Source organism: Apteryx rowi, unplaced genomic scaffold (assembly GCF_003343035.1).
Source record: "Apteryx rowi isolate R43461 unplaced genomic scaffold, aptRow1 scaffold_1165, whole genome shotgun sequence".
Taxonomy (NCBI): Eukaryota; Metazoa; Chordata; class Aves; order Apterygiformes; family Apterygidae; genus Apteryx; species Apteryx rowi.
Window position 1 is genome coordinate 105,573 of NW_020447381.1, and position 20,599 is coordinate 126,171.

Here is a 20,599-nt window from a genome sequence, read left to right on the forward strand (position 1 = left end):
AACAGCTTTGGTCATGGATCGTTCTGTAGGAGACACTTTTATCAGTGCCACAGAAGAGCAAATGCAACAGGGGTTTTTTTGCAAGGTATTGTCATTTCGTGAGGTGAGAGTCCTCACTCAAGTGCTGCTTCCCTTGACAGACTGTGGGGTAATACCCTGTATATTATCAAAGGTAAATAAGGACTTTAAAATGACTTTGTAAAATAAGACCTATATTAAGGTAATATCAACAATAATTTAATATGCCTATTTTGATTAAAACACCTTAAGACAATAAACTTGGATAGGTCCTATTTTTTAGTTAGTCCTTTCTATGTCAAATTCTCAATGACTTCACATAGAATTTATATTTCTACTCAATAGTTACTCAGACCGTTGTCTGATGATTTCACCAGAACTTTTGCCAGTGAAAGAAGATTAGGATTTGGCCTACAAGTAACAATTTGTAGCTGAAAACAAATCCAAAACTAAAAATTTGGGGGGATCAGTCAGTTCTTTTACCTCATAATTTCGCAGAGCTGTACTTAGGTGCTGCTAGAAAACAATGTGTTAGTCACCTTTTATTGTTAATTCATTGGTAATGTTATGGACATTTTCCACAATTAATACTACAATCTCTAGTTCAACAGTGACTATAGAAATGAGTCTTAAAATATCAATCAAATTAACACACACAAAAGAGATAAAGCTTATAGGATTTTCTAAGTCACTGTTTGTTGAATAGTAAATGATTTTTTTAAAGAAAAATGAAAGTAAAAAAAGTAAGAGAATTATTTATGATATCCTCTCTTTTAAACTAAGAAAACACTGCAATACAGTCTTGATGAAGTTAAAGACTCCCATTTAGAAATAAAAGTCTAATTTTCTGAACATACCATACGGACAGCTTCTGTTACCAAAAGGGTTTCATGCTCAGTACATTTGTAGGTGTAGTCACCAAATTTATTTTCTGCAATTTAATGTCAAATTAAAGACTATGTTTTGCTCTCCCTGCTCAAAATAAATGAGATGAATCAAAGAACTAGATGCTACTTACTGAGTAGAAGCCTGGTAATGAAACTGATTACATTAAAAGGAGCAATTGCACTGCCCTTTCTCATCTTGACTACTACCTTACTTTTTAGACAGATCTGCTGAAATTAATGGTAACGCCCTCAGCACAGTAAGTCACTTACAGTTTAGATAGCCTCATTCACAGTGAGTACCTTTCTCCCAAAACAATCCTGTTGAAGCCAGGCTGACAAAAATAGGTAAAACTAATCAAGAAGTAAGAATTTCTTTATCCTGAGAAAAGGTACCAGATTTTGCTCCAACAGGATCAGCACGGTGTACTTAGATCAGAATTGTAACTTGACCTACGTTATCACTGAGGGGTCAGGATGGGATATCCTGACGACATCCACTGACACTTGTCTTTGCTTTTGCACTCTCAGGCAAACCTCACTTCACCAGTACTGATCAAATGAATTGTTTCTTGTTGTTAGTTGTTTCACAGAATATCCTACTAAAAGATTTGGAATTTCTGGATAGTGTAAAGTGGAGAGCTGCTAGGGTGGCCCTGCAAGTCCTGCTGGTCTACTATGATACCCTGGCGTCTTCATCACATTCAATGAGCCCATATATTATATGACATCATGGGAAAAAACAGAATCAGAGCAAAAAAGTCAGTTATTTTTAAGTACTGTTTATGGATTTGTCAGTGTTATTCCCATGTTCCCAGAACTCTCTGTGGAGTTCCCCATCACCCAAAATGGCTCAGAAAGCATTTCAGGACCCTCTGATGCTGCTGAACATAGCTAGGAAACCTCTCAGATGTTTCTGCATTTTTGGCTGACAGAAAATATTCTCAGCTATTTTATCCCCATATTCCCAGGAACAAATGCCAGAAATTCAACATTCAAGAAACAGAACAGAAGTTATCCAATAACTGGATTTGAAGCCTTCGTGAGCAAAGAGGAAACAGACTGAATCAGCAGTCCACCGAGATGAGTGAGAATATTTGATGCCCTTTTAATGATACATTTTATGCTTCCTTCATGTGAAAATTAAACAGCACTGTCTGTCTGCATAGCATTCGCATCATTGCCCTAGTCAGTATTTTTATAGTGTATTTTTCTCTTTAAAATGAAAAACTAAATACAATTCTACGAAGCTGAACAATCAAAGTTCTTTCAGTATGAAGTATCTCCTTTAATATTTGCCAAGCACTGGTATTTTCCCCCCTGGGTTTTCAGTGGAGCTGAAATAAACATAGCATCTTCTGTTCTTTTCTTGGTAGTTCTCTCTTTATTGGCATAACAGAACTCTGGGAATAGGGGATCTCTTCATTTCTTTTGCCTGCCTTTTGCCAGGTGCAATGTCAGTGGAGGCAGAAAGTACTTTCACAGGTGAATCATCCAAGAGCCTGCACTGCAAAGGACTCAAAATCACAGCAAGCACAATCGAGAACTATCCCCAGGCTCTGTTAATCCATTCAGACATTCACTCTGTTGGATGCCTTTGAGGTAACAGAGCAGAAAACATTGAGGGTTTTGCAAAAAAAACAGGCAGCACTTTTTTTATACTTAAGTAAAGCATTTAAAATATAATTAACTCAGAATCCACTGGGCATTCCCCACAGAAGTTTCACACTGATATCAGAAATCAATCTGTAAGATCAGTTTTCATATCATCCTCTCCTAAGCAAAAAAAATAAAATGCAGATAAGGAAATGTCACTTGATGACTGAAATCATCCAACATGCTTTATGCAAGTAAGGATTAAAAGATGAATTTAAGTGACATGGATCTTTGGCACAAGTCGAACTAGAGGACATACAGGAAATCCAGATCTGAGTCCCCTAATGCATACCTCATGCCTGCTTTGGGGCCTGTGTCTCAGTGTTAAAGCATTATCTATCTTCTCTTCTCAAACAAAATTAAAACAGCAGAATATCCCGAGGTGTTGCAGAGGAGCCTACCCTTTTCTCACATAGGACAAAAGAAGAAGTTGGTCTGCCCAGCTTTTACTTTCTTCTTCAAGCCACAGAGCATGCCTTTGTTTTTGTTTTGTGACTGACTTATGGGCCCTTCAACAGCTATGATTGAAGGCCTCCAAAGTTATCTCAATTTGAATATCTTTGCCCAATAAACTACCCTCTTCAGAAATAGCTTTATTAGTAGATTGCTTACAAATTTGGGGTTATTCTTCAGATTCTCCCAAACACAGCAAAGGTTAAATTTAGGTGTTTATTTTATGAATTTTCAGAAACACTAAGTTATATCTGTGCAACTTGTTAAAATAAGCAGTCTTTTTAAACACTTAGAAAATATTTTCTGTACTGTGTTAAGGAGGATCCACTAGACCTATATCTTCATCAAAACAGGCATTTTTAAAGCTATCAGTTCCACATTTGGAGTGAAATTCTAGACTTAGGTGCTGAGACATGGAAAAATCAGACCTTACCAACTCTAGTCATGACAGCAATCCACTAAAGCCACTGTAATATTCTGATAATAATGCTGTGGGAATGACATAGCTATTACTAGTTAAAACCCTATGGTCTTTTTTATGCAGATCAAAATACATGTTCATAAGAGTCCCTTCTGGGCACAATGTTTTCGAACTTATAGGTAAGGCAGAAAGCATTCAATTTATAAATTTTTAAAGAAAAAAAGGTGAAGCAGAAATGAAAATAAAATAGGCTTATATTCCTGATAGACCCGCATAGACCTTACTCCGCTAGTAGTCCGACAGAGGAGTGAGAAACAATACAGAGAAAGTTGCTATCCAGTGCAAACAAGCAGGTCAAATTCCAGCTCTTAGAAGGAACAAAACAGTCTAACAAGCACCATAAAATACATAAATATCACAGTGAGAGAAAAAATGTATTGGTTGAAGTATTCAACATAATATCTAAATATTTTTTTATCGAAGATTGAATTTTACCCTCTTCCAAGACATCAAAGAACCAACTGTTTACTACTTGTTTATAATCTGCAAAGAGGAACAAGTTTATTCAGTTTGAACCAATTCAAGAGGAAAATAATACGTTAGGAATAGCTTAAATGCCTTTATGGGGTGTTTGGAAAAGGAGATTTAATTCTCTTTTCAGATACATTTATTCTAAGTCATCATTCATAAAAACCAAAGTTTGGTGACAGAAGCAAATAACATGAAATACTATTTTATGAGTTGACTGATTTAATTTTCTTTAAGCATAATGATACTGAAATGTTTTCTGGTTATACTTTTTTTTTTTTAACATATCATAGATCGTTCTACCTGAAGCGTATATGAACATATAAGGCTATAAAAGGCTAATTCTAAAAAAAAAAAAAAAACACAGTTGAGACAAAGTACAAAAAATTGAGGAATCCTCAAGACAGCACATTACAGAACTCTGGATTATTTTTTTTCCTATAACTTCTTAGCACAGGCAAAAGAAACTGCACACAACTCTGTATTCCTTTTAAACTCTAGTTTTGTGGTTTGTGTAACTCCACAGTCTAACAGGTTGGTTACTGAGATGACTTCTGTTTTATCACGTTTTAAAAACACACATGGCATAGGAATATTCCCAGAGCAGCAAATCCGTAGCTATCCAAAGAGCGGTCTGCCTGGCTGTCTGTACACTTTCCAAGTTTTCCAGTAATGGTTTTTGCTGTATTGCCCACCTGCCCCTGTTTCAGATGTGACTTAATGATGATCAGATCCTCAGCAATGTAAAGCATTACAAGGGAAAGGTTCCTCATTCTTGAGCAAGTATTCCTGGCTCCTAACACACAGGTTTTTCCTTGCAAAATACTAATGCATGCTAAAACACTGATCAGAACTGCTGGCATGGACTGCTTGTCTGGCAATAGGTGATCTGCTGCTGTTGAGAAGGTCAGTCATTGCCCTTGGAAGACTCAGGAGAAAAGAGCAGGGCAAATACCACACGTCCTTGATAATACTAAAATGCAGCACAATGTGACCCAGTCAAACTTATTCACATCACGCTTCTTTCCACTGTGCTTCCATTAGGGTGCCTATTGCTGTCCAAAGATGAAAAAAACCACAATACTTAAGTGTTAGGGAATCAGCACCTGGCTTTTGCAAGTCAGTTGTATGAGTCTTGACTTTAACAAATTGCTATTATCTTACTCTTTTATACTATTACTAATTATTCATAATGCAGCAGCATGCAAAAATAAGCTAGGTGTTATGTCATGGTAGAGTTCCTTTCGATCCCAGAGCTTTATTACCTCCAAAATTTACAACGTCTGATTTGGTTTCACGCCCAGAATGTAAAAGGAATCAAGAAAAGGTACAAATCACATGTAATCTGCTGTCAGCTATCTATTCTGCCTGGGTCCCTGGCCCAGTAATGAATCAGCAAAGTTTCTATTTCAAGACAGTTTCAGGGCTTCAGACCTTTGCCTCCACGGAAATAAAGCATGCTCAATCCAGGATAAGATGCATGAACAGTAAACACAAGGAAATTAATGTACTTAGAGTGAATTTATGCTGACAGCTACATTATAACTCAGAAGACCAGGTATTTACGAGTTTGGATTGGAGAACCCAAGCCAGGTCCAAAACTAGCAGCTAACTAGCTACACTCCAGACCAAATAGGAAGGGAATCCCATAGATTTAATTTGAGGTTTCAAAGCAAAAGTAAAGGTGGAGGGAAAATGGGACAAAGCTGCCTTTCCACTCCCTGGGCTCTTCAGCCAAGCAGGGCCACTGCAGGGATAACCTAGAATAGCTCAGGCTTGCTCCCCCCCAACACTCTGCTCCAGGAGCAGGGGCAGCAGTAGGTACGTCCACTTGGCATTTGCCAGGTAGAAGTAGCCTCACAACTGAAAACTGTGCCAGCACAGAGCACTCATTGCCTCTCAGCGCAACGAGCTTATTCAGACTCAGAGGCACGCGCAGGTGTTCACACAGCCTCTTATTCCCGATGCACCAGCGGGAGCTCATGCCTGCCTGCACAAAGCCCATTCAGCCCTTTCAGCGTAGCACTCTTTACACACCCCACAGGGAGACTCTCAAGCTTTTCCCATTCTTCTTAAGGCCAGTTCAGCTCTTCTAGAGAGACGTATAAAAGCCTTAGCTTGGCTACGCACATGGCCCAGTTGCAACTGCCAGGGCGGGAGAAAGCATGGGAGAGAGTGACTGAATATTTCTGCTTTAACTCAGACCATGCCAGGGAAAATGGTTCTTTTTGATATCACACCTATTCAGATTAGAGGACTGTGATGCCACGAACAGCACAGTCACTCAAAAACTCACATAAGAAAAAAGGGGAAGGGGATAAAAATGTACTCTAAATGACCAATAATTAAGTTTAGTCACAGGAGAAGAGAGAGGTAGGAAAAATGCATTCCTGAAAATCAAACTGTATTGTACTTGAGTATTCTCATTATGTAATGCAACAATTAATGATTTTTTTTTGTTTCAGTTACAATGTAGTGTAATTTATGAACCCATTCAAAAGCTTTCTATCAATTAGAAAAAGATGAACACTTACAAGTGGAAACAGCTTCCTTATCACAAAAAATAATACAAATCATAAGAGGGGACAGTTCACCATGGAGTCAAATTGGCTCAATAGCCATTTAACTTCCCAAACAGCTTCTTCAGTTTGCAGCAAACAGAATGGGGAAGGGAGTATTTTATCTTTAGCTTGTTACCTTTTTTTCAGTTCTATCACCAGAAACATTTAAAAAATGACATTGTCATTGGCCTGTTGTAGACAAGAAATATTAAAAATTCTGGGCCACTTTCACAGTATTATTAAAGTTCTCTGAAGCATGGCCATTAGTGAGATAAGAAAGTCATGTCATCTATCACCCATCACACTCTCTAGTAGCTGCCAAGCAAGCCAATCCAATTCATCTTGAAAACCATCAAAGTCCAAACACATTTTGACAAGCAAACGGGTGGGATATTAGCATTATCAGAAACAGAAGACACAGTTTGATACCGAGAGCTCCAGGAGCCTGCAAAAGCAATGTGAACTTAGTGTCAAAGGCTGACCGAGTGTGAATAAATCAGCTCTAAGAAGAATTAAAATTTCTAGATCATAAGTGACAGATGTCCCTCATGCTAGGATGACTTTCAGGTCACTTCATTTGAATTTTATTAGGAGAGCAAGAAAAAGCAGTTACAGTGTAAAGGCAAAACACTTCAAGATTGTGTATGGTAGGCTTTAAATTAGTCTGCCAATGTCAGGACTGTTTATTTCCTTCAGCTGGTCCAGAAAATAAATAAGAAGCAGCAGATACAGAACAGACTCTTAATATAAAAGAGGGGACAACGTACTTCCTGGATTTAAAAAAGTATTATTTTTATACGGATATTTTTCAGTGGTCAACAAGCACAATGGGAAAGTGCTGCTGCTGAAGCACTCAGTGAGCAGGCTTCCAGGCCTGCTGTGCCATTCTGTACTGGTGTCCCACACAGCTGGCTGAAAGCAGCTGGTGCCACACACCAGAGAGGTTTTATCTTTACACAGTTTCCAGTGAACTGTGGAACTCATTGTCACAGGATTCTATGGAAGCTGAAAGTTAAAACTTCCTCTGGTTCGAAGAGGGGGAACTAGATAAAATTATGGAGGAGTGGTCCTTCAGGGGCTATCAAGCAACACTCTCTGGATGCCACTTCAGGAGGATGGCTTTCATCCTTGGATACAAAAAAAAACCCTGCAGGCTTATCCGTTTTCGTATACTCTTTCATTAAGCATTGTCTTGTCTGTCGGTCACCATGAGACTCAACATGCTGGGTTGGATGGAATTTAGATTTGATCATACATAGCAAGTCTTACTGAGCTGAAGGACTGGAATATCTGACCAAGAGACAGCACTACCTACTACCATGAGAAAAGGACTAGATAAATAAATCTGTAGTTAAAGAGAACAATGGAAACGATTGGGGGAAAAATCCCACCGACTTCCACTGAATCAGTCTACATCTTAAAGTGAAACATAGTTTATTACTCAGCATTTTTAAAAATCTGACTATTTACTATATGTCTATCTATATACTTTAGAATCTAACTTTATGGACTTTTTCCTGTAATCTTGGCTAAAGTAATCTTGGCTCTGGACTATTTTATTTTCATTTATTTATGTATTTATTAATTCAGAACACTGGGACAAATTCCTGCTGGTGCAGTCCAGTTCCATTTACTGCAAACCCTCTCCTCCCTACTGACAACAGCTGAGGAGCTGGCTCAGACAGTCTGTGCAATCAGTAGAGCTATAAAATGCTGACACTTCCATTTTGCTGGAAGTTTCATCATTTCAGAGTTGGTGTTTCTTGATAATCAGAACAGTATGCGATATTTGGAATTTCTTGTAATATAAAATTTTCTGAAGGACTGGTTTTGTCAAACACAGTGTTTCATATTTTTGAATGTTGTTGTATTGTAATTTATAATGTAAAACCCATTTCTAATAAAATGTATTATAAAACTAAAAGAAATCACATTTCATTCTAAAAATATTGGAACAAAACATTTTAACACAATAAAAGCCAATTATTTTTCAGGACAGTATTTTGCTGAACTCCTGGGGAAACCTGATTTAATAAAATGGCATATTCAAAGAGAAAACATTCCAACAGAACAATTTTGGCCACCTTTAGTAATGCAGTTTTAGATACCAGCTTTGTTCTTATACAGGTTCTTTGAATTAAACTGTATGCAGGCCTAATAGAATGTCAAAGACTAGTCAGTATCCTTATAAAAACTGATTTATTTCACAGGTGGAAAACTGCTGTTAGCCTGAGATAGAGCTAGAGAGCAGGGAGTATATGGAAAACACAGCTGCACAGTATCTGGCAGGGAACCAAATAATTTCTTTTATGATTCACTTTCAACTTCTTTTTTTTTTAATCTAAAACAGTAGTAATGCCTGCTTTGGCATCCCTTTTAGCAAGCATGCTAAGTCATAGTTTCAGAAAGGCACCCACAAAAACCAGTGCTGATAGGGCTCGTCCAGTCAATCAGAGGATTGATCCTCTGACTGTTCTGTCACAGAGAGGACTTGATCTGGGTCAAGGCCCCTAAGACTGGCTGGATGCCAGCAAGGGCAGCTCTGTCTCCACTCTTGGTCTACCCGGCACTGATGCCACAGATCTGTGTGTGAGGAGAAGGCGAGCCAGGAGAAGAAAACCAGGAGAGTTAGTCTTTGTTTTCCCATACATCCAAAAACTCCAAACATCCCAAACATCCAAAGCAACTCCACTGGTCTCACTATGCTATCAAGGAGGCAACTATTTCTGTCACATCACAGATGGGTTCTTCCATTAATATACCCAGAGAATGACCAGGTTCCTATCCAGGTACCTAGATTGGTACTTAGGAGGTACCTATCCAGGAGTTTCCAGCCATGGTCTGGTTAAGAAATCACAGAAGGGCAGCCCACCTGTGTTTATGCTACACATACAATCTACTGCTGGGTTATAAGCTACATTTTGCCACATTCTCTACAAAATTCCTATAATGCAAACACTTTTAACGAAAATCTGAAATGTGGCCTTGATGAGAAAGATTTCCACATGGTCTCACCCTTAAGGTGAGGAGGAAGCTACCAGGCTGTTTGAAAAAGGCAACATCACTGAGACAACAAGATCAAGTAATATCCATTGAGGAGTTCTGTGAAACGAACGGTATATACAAAGAGGCACAGTAAAGGATGATATGATTTAAAAACAACAGTGACTCACAGAAATGAGGAATCACCTTTACATGAAAAGTATGCAAGTGGAAGTTCTGCAGAAATTCGGATGGGAGGGGACACTTGATACCACACAAGTCTAAATAAAGTTCAAGAGTGGAACATCTAAAACAATCAAGTCAACACAGTTTCTGCAGGGGTGAGACACTCCAACAGGCAAGCTTAGACCCAGCTTCTCTCAGCTTAAATAAGATCTTATTCCCTGTGTGACCTCATTGATTTTCATAAACTCTTGTGGAATACAATGTTATTAAACATGTGTTAACAACTCCATCCTTGGAGATATTCAAAAGCCGTCTGGACAGCATCCTGGGCAACATGCTCTAGGTGACTCTGCTTGAGCAGGGGTGTTGGACTAGATGATCTCCAGAGGTCCCTTCCAACCTCAACCATTTTGTGATTCTGTGTGAAGCTATAAACAATCTAAACAACCTATCGCATATAGCTGAAATAAATGTTTGCTCCCAGAGAGAGAGGTGTAGAGTGAGATTGCTTAGAGAGGTGAAGAAACAATATTTGTGACCTTGTTATTTAGGGACAATACCAGTAATTTAGAAAACATGATTGAATGCAAGTGAAGCTCTCTCATTAAACCCCCAAAATGACTGAATAAAAATTAGTGGGAAATCTGAAAAATAGCAGAATGTTTGTACAGGAAGTGGAGTAACAGTGCCCTAATACTCCCTTCAGTATCTGGGTAGTACCATAATATAAACAACAGACAACAACAGGAATTTAACTACATGAGAAAACTGGAAACCTCAGAGGCAGATCACATTTAGCTTCTATACATCTAAAGAGCTGTGTGCATACTAGCAAATCTGATCAGTCATAATTGTTCATACTGAAAATTCTGAATGTGCAGAATAAGATCAAGAAAAAGACCAATGCATAAGTGTAGATAAACTGATCATTCAAAGAGGATGAATGGAAGGAGGGAAGAAAGGATGGAAGGATGGAAGGAAGGATTTAGCAAATCATCACACCTTGTCTTATTCTGGATTAGATTATATAGTTTGGTTCTCTTCCTCCACATTCTTACAAGACTGTTTAATTGAAAACTTATAAAAAGCTCAAATAAATTCAGTGAGACTGCTGAACTAATAAATTTATACCATTTCTCACCTTTTTGCAGAACCAAGACCTGCATTGTCCGCATGTTCCTTCGAATGTGTCCACTGTACAATGGAGATTCAAAACTCAGCCAAGCAAACATCAAAACATTTGATTTATGGCCCAGGACTATGGTTGGTGTTGAAAATGGGGATTAAACCAAGTCCACGCTATTCAGATGGGGAGTTCTTTTTTTGTGTTTGGTTCCTAGAATAACGCGAGCCTTTAAATGTTCGGAGTGCCAAAGAACAGCTGGTGACACATAAAATTAACAAAAGCTTGCTGAGATAATGATGCATTCTAATTTCTCTGTGAAGCCTTCAGCATAATTTTGGGCACAATGTTAAAAATTCTGAATTCATAATATTAGAATAAAGTGAAAGATGAAATCAAACATTAGTAAATTTACAACAGCAAAAAAAAGTACTCTCTGAATGTAGCATGTAGTCAGCAAACAATACATTTGTTGTGGGAAGGGAAACAAATGCTGCTGTTGGATGCTTTTAAAGACTGGAAGCTTTTCTTTTTTTTCCCCCCCTATTCGGAACATTGTATCTATGCAAGTGAAAAGCTATACTTAATCAAACACCCTGAGAGGCTAAACCTTACTCTCAAGCATAATTCTGCAATTTGTTATATTCACTGTGATAGCAGAAAGAGTTTTATAAGCTGGGAGAAGTTTCCTTTTTCTCCAAAATCAAYTTCTAATAGAGAGCAAAGGCAACCATATTGATTGGTCTGAAATGGAAAAAAAAAATACATGTTTCTATACAAATCCTCTTTAAAAATGACCTACTATTGAAAATAAGATATATGGGTAAAATGTTAAATACCCCAAAGTGACAGAGGAGTCTCCACTCCATTGAAACTTTCATACAGTTGAAAGCTTTACTTTGTTGTCTCCATTTGTAACTTAGGTGAGTTAGTCGTCCACAATCCACTGTTCCAAAACCCTTTAGAAATCAGACTCAGGCCAAGCCTCTCTTCTTGCTGCTGCTTTCTTTGTTGTGATGCCTAATTTAGGCTCTGCTTCTGCAAAGGTATAGGCCCGTCTCTGTTTCCAGTGAGTGCTACGTATCACCCCAACCCTCCTATGCTTTCCCTCAGAAACTTAGGATAGTGTTACAAAGCCAAGCCATTTATTTCAGTGATTCAGCTCCCAGTAAATCAAAGCACACAAATGAGCCTTTGCAGAAGTGGGACAAGCACTAATATCCTGAAACTCAGAACAGGTCTTTTTTTAATTTGTCTTCAGCGGTGCTGAGTTAAGGGAAGATCATAATTTGTGCCTTACTTTCTTCTGAACACAGAGCTGGTGTCAGGGCTAACTGAAAACTGTTTTGTTATTCTGTCTTACCCACTGCAAGCCCAAAAAAATCTTATTTATGTATTGAAATGAAGATAAAAGTGCTCTGAAGAGAGGCTAAAAGGCCCTCTGTGCATCACAAAGTGTTTTAAAACATTTTTTTTATTCTTGAGGAAACACTGAGAGATCTGAGCAGCTTAAACTTGTCTGGGTTGTCTCCCTTCAATTGCCATCTAAAGTAACCAATTCTGAAAAGTATTGAGATTATTGCCAAGTCAGAATTTTCTAAAAAATACTCAGAAATACATAGTTATCAGTGGGATACAACTCCAGTATGAACTGAATAGAGATGTGTGACAGTCCAGAAAGTAGAGAAATACACTAAATCAATTACAGTTGACTTTTCCTATGATGCTGCTTACAGCAGGAAGTAGCAACCTGTCCACCCAATACTCAACTTTTAAACAAAAGTTGGCAAATTGGAAAGCATTCCAAAATGAGCTACATGAGTGCTCTTAGCTCTGGGAGACTAACAGAGCATGAAGATCCCAACACTCAGTCTATTTTGTACATCCAGGAGAAAATCAAGGACTTGAGCATGAGATAGAGCTTTGCCAAGTTCCTCCTCTCACAATCTAGGAAAGAAAGATGATCATGATCTCTATGAATATGTGCAACCTTTAGTTTTGCAAATAAAGGGGATATCTAGTAAAATGCATCACATACTGAGCCTTGTTTAAATGTATAGCTACTCATAGAAATAAACTTTTGGAAAGTATTCATAAAATGAGTGATTAAGGAGAAAATACCTTTTAAGCTAAACTGACATTCTCAAATTAATTCCAGTGCCTGCAGCACAATGTTTACCCTGCATTTCCTGCACTTCCCCATCATCCTTTTTTATTTCATTTACATCTTACTGTTCCAGACACAATTTGTCTTCTAATTGCTGGCAGACAAAGGATTTCCTTTACTGCCATTCCCTTTTAATTGCTTCTCAAGAATATCTGAATTACTATTACATTGTTAATGTTGATGCTTGCTGTCCAGGATCTGACTTTACATATGACATTAAGACAAAGAACAGTCACTATCTTGAGTGGCAGCTAGGCCCATAGTTGATTTGATTCATTACCTACCTGGTAATGACACATGGTATAAAACACCACAATAATGCAAGGGTGTGCTCAAGGCAGCACAGCTTGATGGTACAGAACAGGCTTCCAAAAACACAGTTGTTTCCCAAGCCAGCTGCTAAAACCTTCTTCCAGCAAGCTCCACTCCCTGCCACATCTCTGATGAGCCACAAGTGTACCAAACCTGCCCAGGTAGGAGAGTGGCTAATCTTTTTTAATTTGTAATTAGGAAGACTGTAAGTCAAAAAAGCCCCTCCAAAACCTTATTCTCACTCTTCAGGGTGATTTACAGCAAATTTGTGAAGGGCTAAAAGCTCTCGAAGGGCTGGGACTCTGTTCTACAGCAGAACAGGGTTCCTAGAGAGATGGGCAGTCTCCAAGGGAGAAAGGAGGACATCACGAGCCTCTTCCAAAAGCAGACAGGACTGTGCCTAAGAGCAGCTCAGAGCCAACAACTCTGAACTTCTCACACAACTTTTCCACATTAGGATAGGGTGACTTTGAGGACAGAGTCTGTAAAATAAACTCCTTTTTGGTTTTAAATAGGTTGAATTACATCAATTCATACAAAATGAGAAGCACTAGTTTGCTTCTCTTGGGGGAACATGTTGTTTCCAGGGGAAAACGCAGCAGAAACATTTTTGTTGGTGCCAAAAAGCAGGGCCAAAGAGGAGCTGGAAATATCACTGCTGTCACAAGTGGCTATATTTCTAAAAGAACCCAGAATTCAGTATGCAGTTACCATGGGAGTCTTTCTGAAACTGTGGCCCAGCATAGGTAGGAAAATGGAGGTGGAGTTTTGCAAGCCATATCCAGACCACCTAAATCATGACACTCTTAGGAAATTCTTAAAATCCTGAAAATCAATAATTCCTTCATTTAGGGCCACAGTATTTCCATGGCACCCAAGCATAGGCTTTCAGTGTAAGCATGAAATGTAAGCACTTTGGTGAATAAAGCTGGAATCCCACATAACACCAGGAAGTTTTGCCATAATTCAAGGGTATGTAATGAGACAAACCCCATCCAAGTCTTTGAGAAGGCCCAGTCGAGAAGGCATGTTCTCACCTAACTTACCTGGGATGCACTGAACTCAATGTAGGGCTTACTAGTTTGGATAACTCTCTTCTGAAATACTGAGGGAAGAGGCAGTATAGGAGGACAAGTGCTCATTTAAATGACTGGAAAGCATTAAAACTGGCCTAAGTGACACAGTGCCATTTACAGCTCTGGTTCCATTGAGTGCAGGGTGAGAGATAAGAAGAAATATGGAGGAAAGTAGCATTTCCAAATAGGGAAGTAGGATAAAAAGTGGCAGTGCGAACCCTGCAGCTAGAGTCTTTCAGAAAACATATTTAAAGTTATTTCCCAGTACATGGCTTAATAACTATTATTGTTATCACAATACAGCTGAAGTGAAATTAAGGATTAGATATGGGCATTTTGTAAAATTCCCCACCCTTTGATTTAAATTGCATTACACAACTCTGCAGTGTAGAATTTTTCTGAATGGCAATGTCATGATTTGCTAGAACATCACATGCAAAGCTTATAAATAATTAGGAAAATACTCACTTGTCTGGGGAATATCACTTAACACCTGTTTGGAAGGCATAAGAGAGCTTTCCAGAATACACAGGACCTGAGCTGCTGCTTTCTGAATAAGTAATCCTCTCCCATTGCACACACATGCATACACACATCCCATTTCAAATTAATGCTCTTACCTTGTCTTTATTTTCAGAGCCAGAATCCTCAAGTTTCGTCCGAATCACAAAGGGAGTAGATAAACTCATGAGGACTCGTTCAAATGTAGCACTGATCTTAGGAGAAACTATGTCAAAGCAGTCCTGGAATTTCAGTGTTTTATGAGTGTCGCATCTGAGCTGCTTCCTAAGACCTTCTCCAAGCTGGAGAACCAGCATGTTTGGATCAAACATCAGGTGGAAGGGGAAAGCTCTGCAGAAGGTGCTGATGCTAATCCTCAGGTCCAAGGGGGACTGGGATGTTCCTGGTGGAAGTGCTTTCGTGATATTTGCATTTTCATGTTCTTTGATAAGGAAAGTCAGACAGCTGCAGTTACCTGGGTTTGTCCCCTCTGAACACAACTTATCATTAGTGATCTGTTCTACTTCCACTTCCAAGCGGTAAATCTTCTTTGCTGCTGCCTTTATCATTCCCATCATTGCAAATCCCACAATATGATGTGGGTGAAAGTAATGAAGCATGAGGTTGCCTTCAGGGAGCTCTTTGCATAGGAAAGAAGGGGATTCCAGGGTGGCCTGTCTTCCAAATGAAGTTCTAATGTGCTCCAGTAAAGCATCAAAGCCATTGAAGAAGTCTTGAAGGGTCCCACCTACAGCTCGAAGAACTCTTTCATTCTCATCAAAGCAGATATTGAAGAATTCTTCCCCAAACTTTTCTTGCATTTCCTCAAACTTTAAACCTATGGGACAATGAGACACTGATGTCAACAACATAGTATTACTACTGTGTAGCATTTTCCCTTTCTGTTCCCTGTTTGCCTGATATTTTTCCAAGTCATGTGAGAGTGGCTTCTCCTCTGTTCTACAGGCTTTTTCATCGAATACCTACCTGTGGCACCTCTGTTTTCTCTGGTGGTTGGGAATAATCCCAGGATGCCTGAGCCACACTGCTTCATTCTGGCAGCCATTTTTGCTTGCTATTTTATTTCCTTCTGCTTTCACTTTCCTGTCCCAGCCAACTGTTTGTGGGGTTTACATTTGCCTGTCTCCTCTTCCCTGCTGGAATCCAGAACACATTATAATTTCCCCAACTTTGCATATCACATGCACTCCACTGTGTGAATACACCTGCTGAGGATGCACCGCTGCCATTTTTGACCTAGTCACAGATGGGAAACTTTGCAGTTCTATTTTACAGCCTTTCTGTTCACCGCCTCTGCAAGGAATCCAGCTCTTATCAGCATGAAGAAAAAAAACAGCGGGACTGAAAGTTAGGCCTTGGGCTTTCAGTAAGCAATGTAAAACACTACAGTCAGATTATGCATTAGTAGCTGCTTTTCTTTTTCTTTTTCTTTTTTTTTTTTTGGCGGACAAATACTTTTCTCATTATAGGTATTGGGAGTTACTTCTTTCTTGTTGCCTGCAAGGGAGAGCAAAGCCTTTCTCTTTTAGGCTTCTAGGCTCATCCATCTTTAAAAAAATCCCTGTCCCTTAGAGCCAGCTGAACTGCTAGTAGATGGGACAGCTCTATGATACCTCACAATGTCACTTCAGGTCTCCATCACAGAAATTCAAAGGGTTTTGATTTACAGGGGTGATAAGGCTGGTACTGCACAGGGGGAGAAAAAGTATCAATGATGGAAGTCCATGGATACAAATGCATATCAAATGCTCCACCCGTTTGTTATCTACCACTTTACAGATAACTTGGAAAAATTAATTTTAAGAGGTTTATTAAACATTTTCCTCTGTCTTATTTTAGCAAGGAAATGCTCTGTTAATCTCATCTACATATAATCACTATATCAAATAGCAGAGTTACCAAGTTTATCAGATATGTTTGTGTTGTTCTAAGCTGTGATAGATGAAAGAAAAGGATACATTAGCTGTATCCTGATCCAACAAGAGTTTGCAAGAGCTTGCAAGAGTTTGCAAAGAAAATTGATAGAGGTATTAACAACATAGTTTCCTCCAGTGTATTGAAATTTATTAAATATATAACATGAACCAGGCAAACACCTTAAATTGATCTTCAATATTCCAACAGAAATGCAGGGCAGTTATTTATTTCCTAAGGGCACAACAGGGCTTTTATTATAATATGTATTCAGCATGCCTGATAACACTGTTAAGATCCCAGTGGATCACTGAACTACTCATTGTTTGTTTACATTGCTTGCAGGCTTTTAAATTTGGAAGAACAATGCAATTAGTGACTTTCATGCCCAGAGGAAAAACAGGGGACCGAGGAAGTCATTCATCTGTTGTTGCAGACAACAACCTTTGATCATCTCAAGGCAGTGTCTAAAATACCTATCCACACTGGCATATATAATGATCAATATTCACAAAGTGTTCTACAGCTTTACAAACTATATGCAAAGATAGTTTTGTTTGGGCCTTGGATATGATTGAGAGCAGTTTAAAATTCATAGAATTGCATATATAAGCAGGACAACATGACAAAGCATATTTTCTAAGAGAAGTAATAGCAATAATTTGGGAAAGTTCTTCAGAATGGCATTATTCATAATGAAATCTGGTCACTAAACTAGGTTAGCAGCCCTATTATTACAAAAATATTCCCGGGATCTATTATGACCACAGATGGTCAGACCTGTATCTGAGCCAAATGAAAGTACCTTTGGTACACAATGCCCCCTAATCTCCTGACTCAGAGGACAGTGTGCCAATTCCTGATTCATCACCACTATGTCTGTGTAACATAGTATTGTAACATCTTCCATCAAAATGCTCATTACAATCTGAAAAGAATTAAATTCTAACACACACCAATAATATTGTCATAACTGGATATTCATAACAAGGAGTTAAGAAATTATCATATTCATATATATATACATGAACATATATATTTAAATCTTACTGTTGTTTAGAATGAACTGTGAAGAACTTTAGAAGAAGCAAGCATGTAAATGTGAGCAGTCACAAGACTGCAGCAGGGGCATCCAAGGCTGTAAGAAGCCTTGGAAGTACAGGAAAAGGATGGTAACAGAAACCCCAGGGCTATTCATGAAAATCACCAAATACTGATACAGAACTGTGTAACATCCTAGGAAATTGCCCAGAATGATAGCATAAGTGTTTTCTTTTAAGTATTTTATGAGACTACAATAAAACAAATAGTTGCACTGGCATCACTGATTCAAAACAGGGTACAGGAACTAATCACAATAGGAACTAATCACACTGATACCCCATACTTCACAGCTACACAGTAATTCTTGTCTTATTATCATTAAAGGGAGTTGTTTCTTAGTGTTTGGCCTAAAGTTTTGTTGATTGTGTTTGATTGGTCTTGTTATCCACCCCAGAGGACTGGCTGTTAAATCTGAATGCAACATACTGACTCCAAGCAACATGAATTATACTATGAAATTCAGGTCAATGACTTGGCTCTAGGATGTGCCACTACTTTTTAAAACTTTTTAGCCCTAAACTGAGTTACACACAATGCCATCAGAAAATTAGATTAGCTCTATTAGAAAAACAGATATGCCCAAGGTAGACCAAACTGCTGGTCTGTCTTAGTCCAGAATTTTCTCTCTAATAATAGGCATTATGAGATACTGAGAAAATTAAACAGTCAGACAAACCTCTAAAACAACCAAGTATAATCTACCTACAGGGGAAGCTTTCTTAAACCTCACCAATTAGAGATCAATCTTTGCCCTGAAACATGATCACTTTAAATCAAAACTATTTAAATTCCTATTACACAAACTAACACAAACTAGCTCTTTCTGTATTTCTTGCAAAGTTACTGGCTTCAGTCATATAGTGGTGTGAAGTTGTACAAAATACTTAATCTCAATTTTCACAGACTGAATCCTGCCTCTTATTTTAAAATAAATGATGAATAGAAGCACACATTTGCCTTCTATAAAACATTATGTTATGTAACTTTCATCATAACCCTTTCATTTACTACCATATAAATGATCCCAGTCTTTTGAATATCTTCTGTGAAGTTCCTCCCTCCTTATTCCCTATACTTACTGGAAATGTTTAGCTTTCAACAGAAAATGAAAATGACCATCATCATCAGAAGAAGGGAAATTGTCACAATGCATCAGATTGCTACTCAGCAGCTCAGAAATCTTGTCTCAGCAGTGACTGGTACCAGATGCTATAGAAGAACGGTAAAATCTGATGGAAAATGATGCAAAAAAGATGCTTTTGGGGAAGCTTCTCCTAACTGCTACAATAAGTGTTTGGCAAGTTGGAGAGAACTACTAGGTCAGAAGATGTTTTTATTATTTATAAAAAAGCCTGATGTTAAAAAAATCCCCCTGAACTCTTTGTCTCTATAGTACACATTTTGAGACTTCCACAGGCTAATTATGATCTTTAAAAATTAAATTCAGTATGATTTCCAATTCAAGTATATTCAGTATTTCCTGTGCTTTTTTCTTTTGTTTTGAGAAAAGACAAAATCTCCAAAATGATCTTCTTCATAACCATCAGGTTATATGTCTGCATAAAGAGTCTAATCTTTTCAACCTCTTCCTACCTTTAATACTTTCTGTGCATCTTTATTTTGTTTTCATTTTAGTTTTGCAGTGGAGTGATTAAAACTGAAGATGGCATTCAAGATGTGAGTCAATTTTCCATTCATCAAAATGGAAAGTATTTTTCAGTATGATTTGTTATACCTTCATGGAAAGCTAGTATTTTTATACTCTCTTTGGTTCACTATGGCACTCTAATCAAATCTTTTCATTCAACTGTCCACAGTTGAGATCTACGTGCATGCCCAAGCATTTCCAATGCAGAGACTGCTGTGCCCTCTTATTCCTTTTCTCTTACAAATTTGTCTCCTTAGTAGTTTCTTTCCACTGCTTTTTCTTACAATGTCATTTTAATTCTAGCCCATACTGAAGAGACATTAAATATGCACTTTTTTAGAAGGAAATTAAGAGGCAAAGCAACTGTAGAACGAAGATAATGCTACGGGCCTCGATTATAAAGCACTTTGGGATCTATGACAAAAGTACTACATAAGGTCTATTATTATCCTTTGAAAATGTATGTCAAAGACATTTAGAGAGATCATATACATGTGAGCCAGATCCAAAATTAGCAAAGTCTTTAAGCATAGGCTCAAAGTACAAATTAAGTATTTCATTGAACTGGAGCGTAAATAAATGATTTCATCCTATAATAACATGGTAGTAAAAGGTCCATTGTCATTTTCTTTTCAGCAATTCCTGTAAATTGTGAACCCACTACAAAATTCCAAGGAACTAATGCTTAATTTCAAAGTAATTAGTACATAACTTTGTGGAGAAATTACATAGGAACCTGCTCCTATTAAAGAAATCACAAATCATGGGCTCTTCAGAACAAAAAGAAGATGAATGATGTGATCAAAATGTCAAAGTAATCCATTCAATTGCAAAGCACACAGAAGCACTTATGAGCCATCCAATTATTCCTTAAAGTAAATCATGGATACAGTATTCACAGAGTGGCCAGCATCTGATTCCTTTGGCATACACAAATCCATCTTATCTGGGGTATGCATTAAGAATCCATAAATGTTAAATATTAATGGGATGGGGGAATTCAACATGCAAGTCGTGGACATAACGTGGACAAAGACAGAATTT

At 38.1% G+C, this 20,599-nt stretch overlaps 1 protein-coding gene across 1 annotated transcript in view; it reads right to left on the reverse strand.

Annotated features, from left to right (window-relative positions):
* GUCY1A2 (guanylate cyclase 1 soluble subunit alpha 2) overlaps window positions 1-15,704 on the reverse strand; it is a 114,081-nt gene extending 98,377 nt beyond the window's left edge. The window contains exon 1 of the mRNA XM_026081389.1: window positions 14,988-15,704. Coding sequence (XP_025937174.1) covers window positions 14,988-15,689 — 702 coding nt within the window. The 5' untranslated portion in view covers window positions 15,690-15,704. The remainder of the gene's footprint in view (window positions 1-14,987) is intronic.
* Window positions 15,705-20,599: the final 4,895 nt, after the last annotated feature.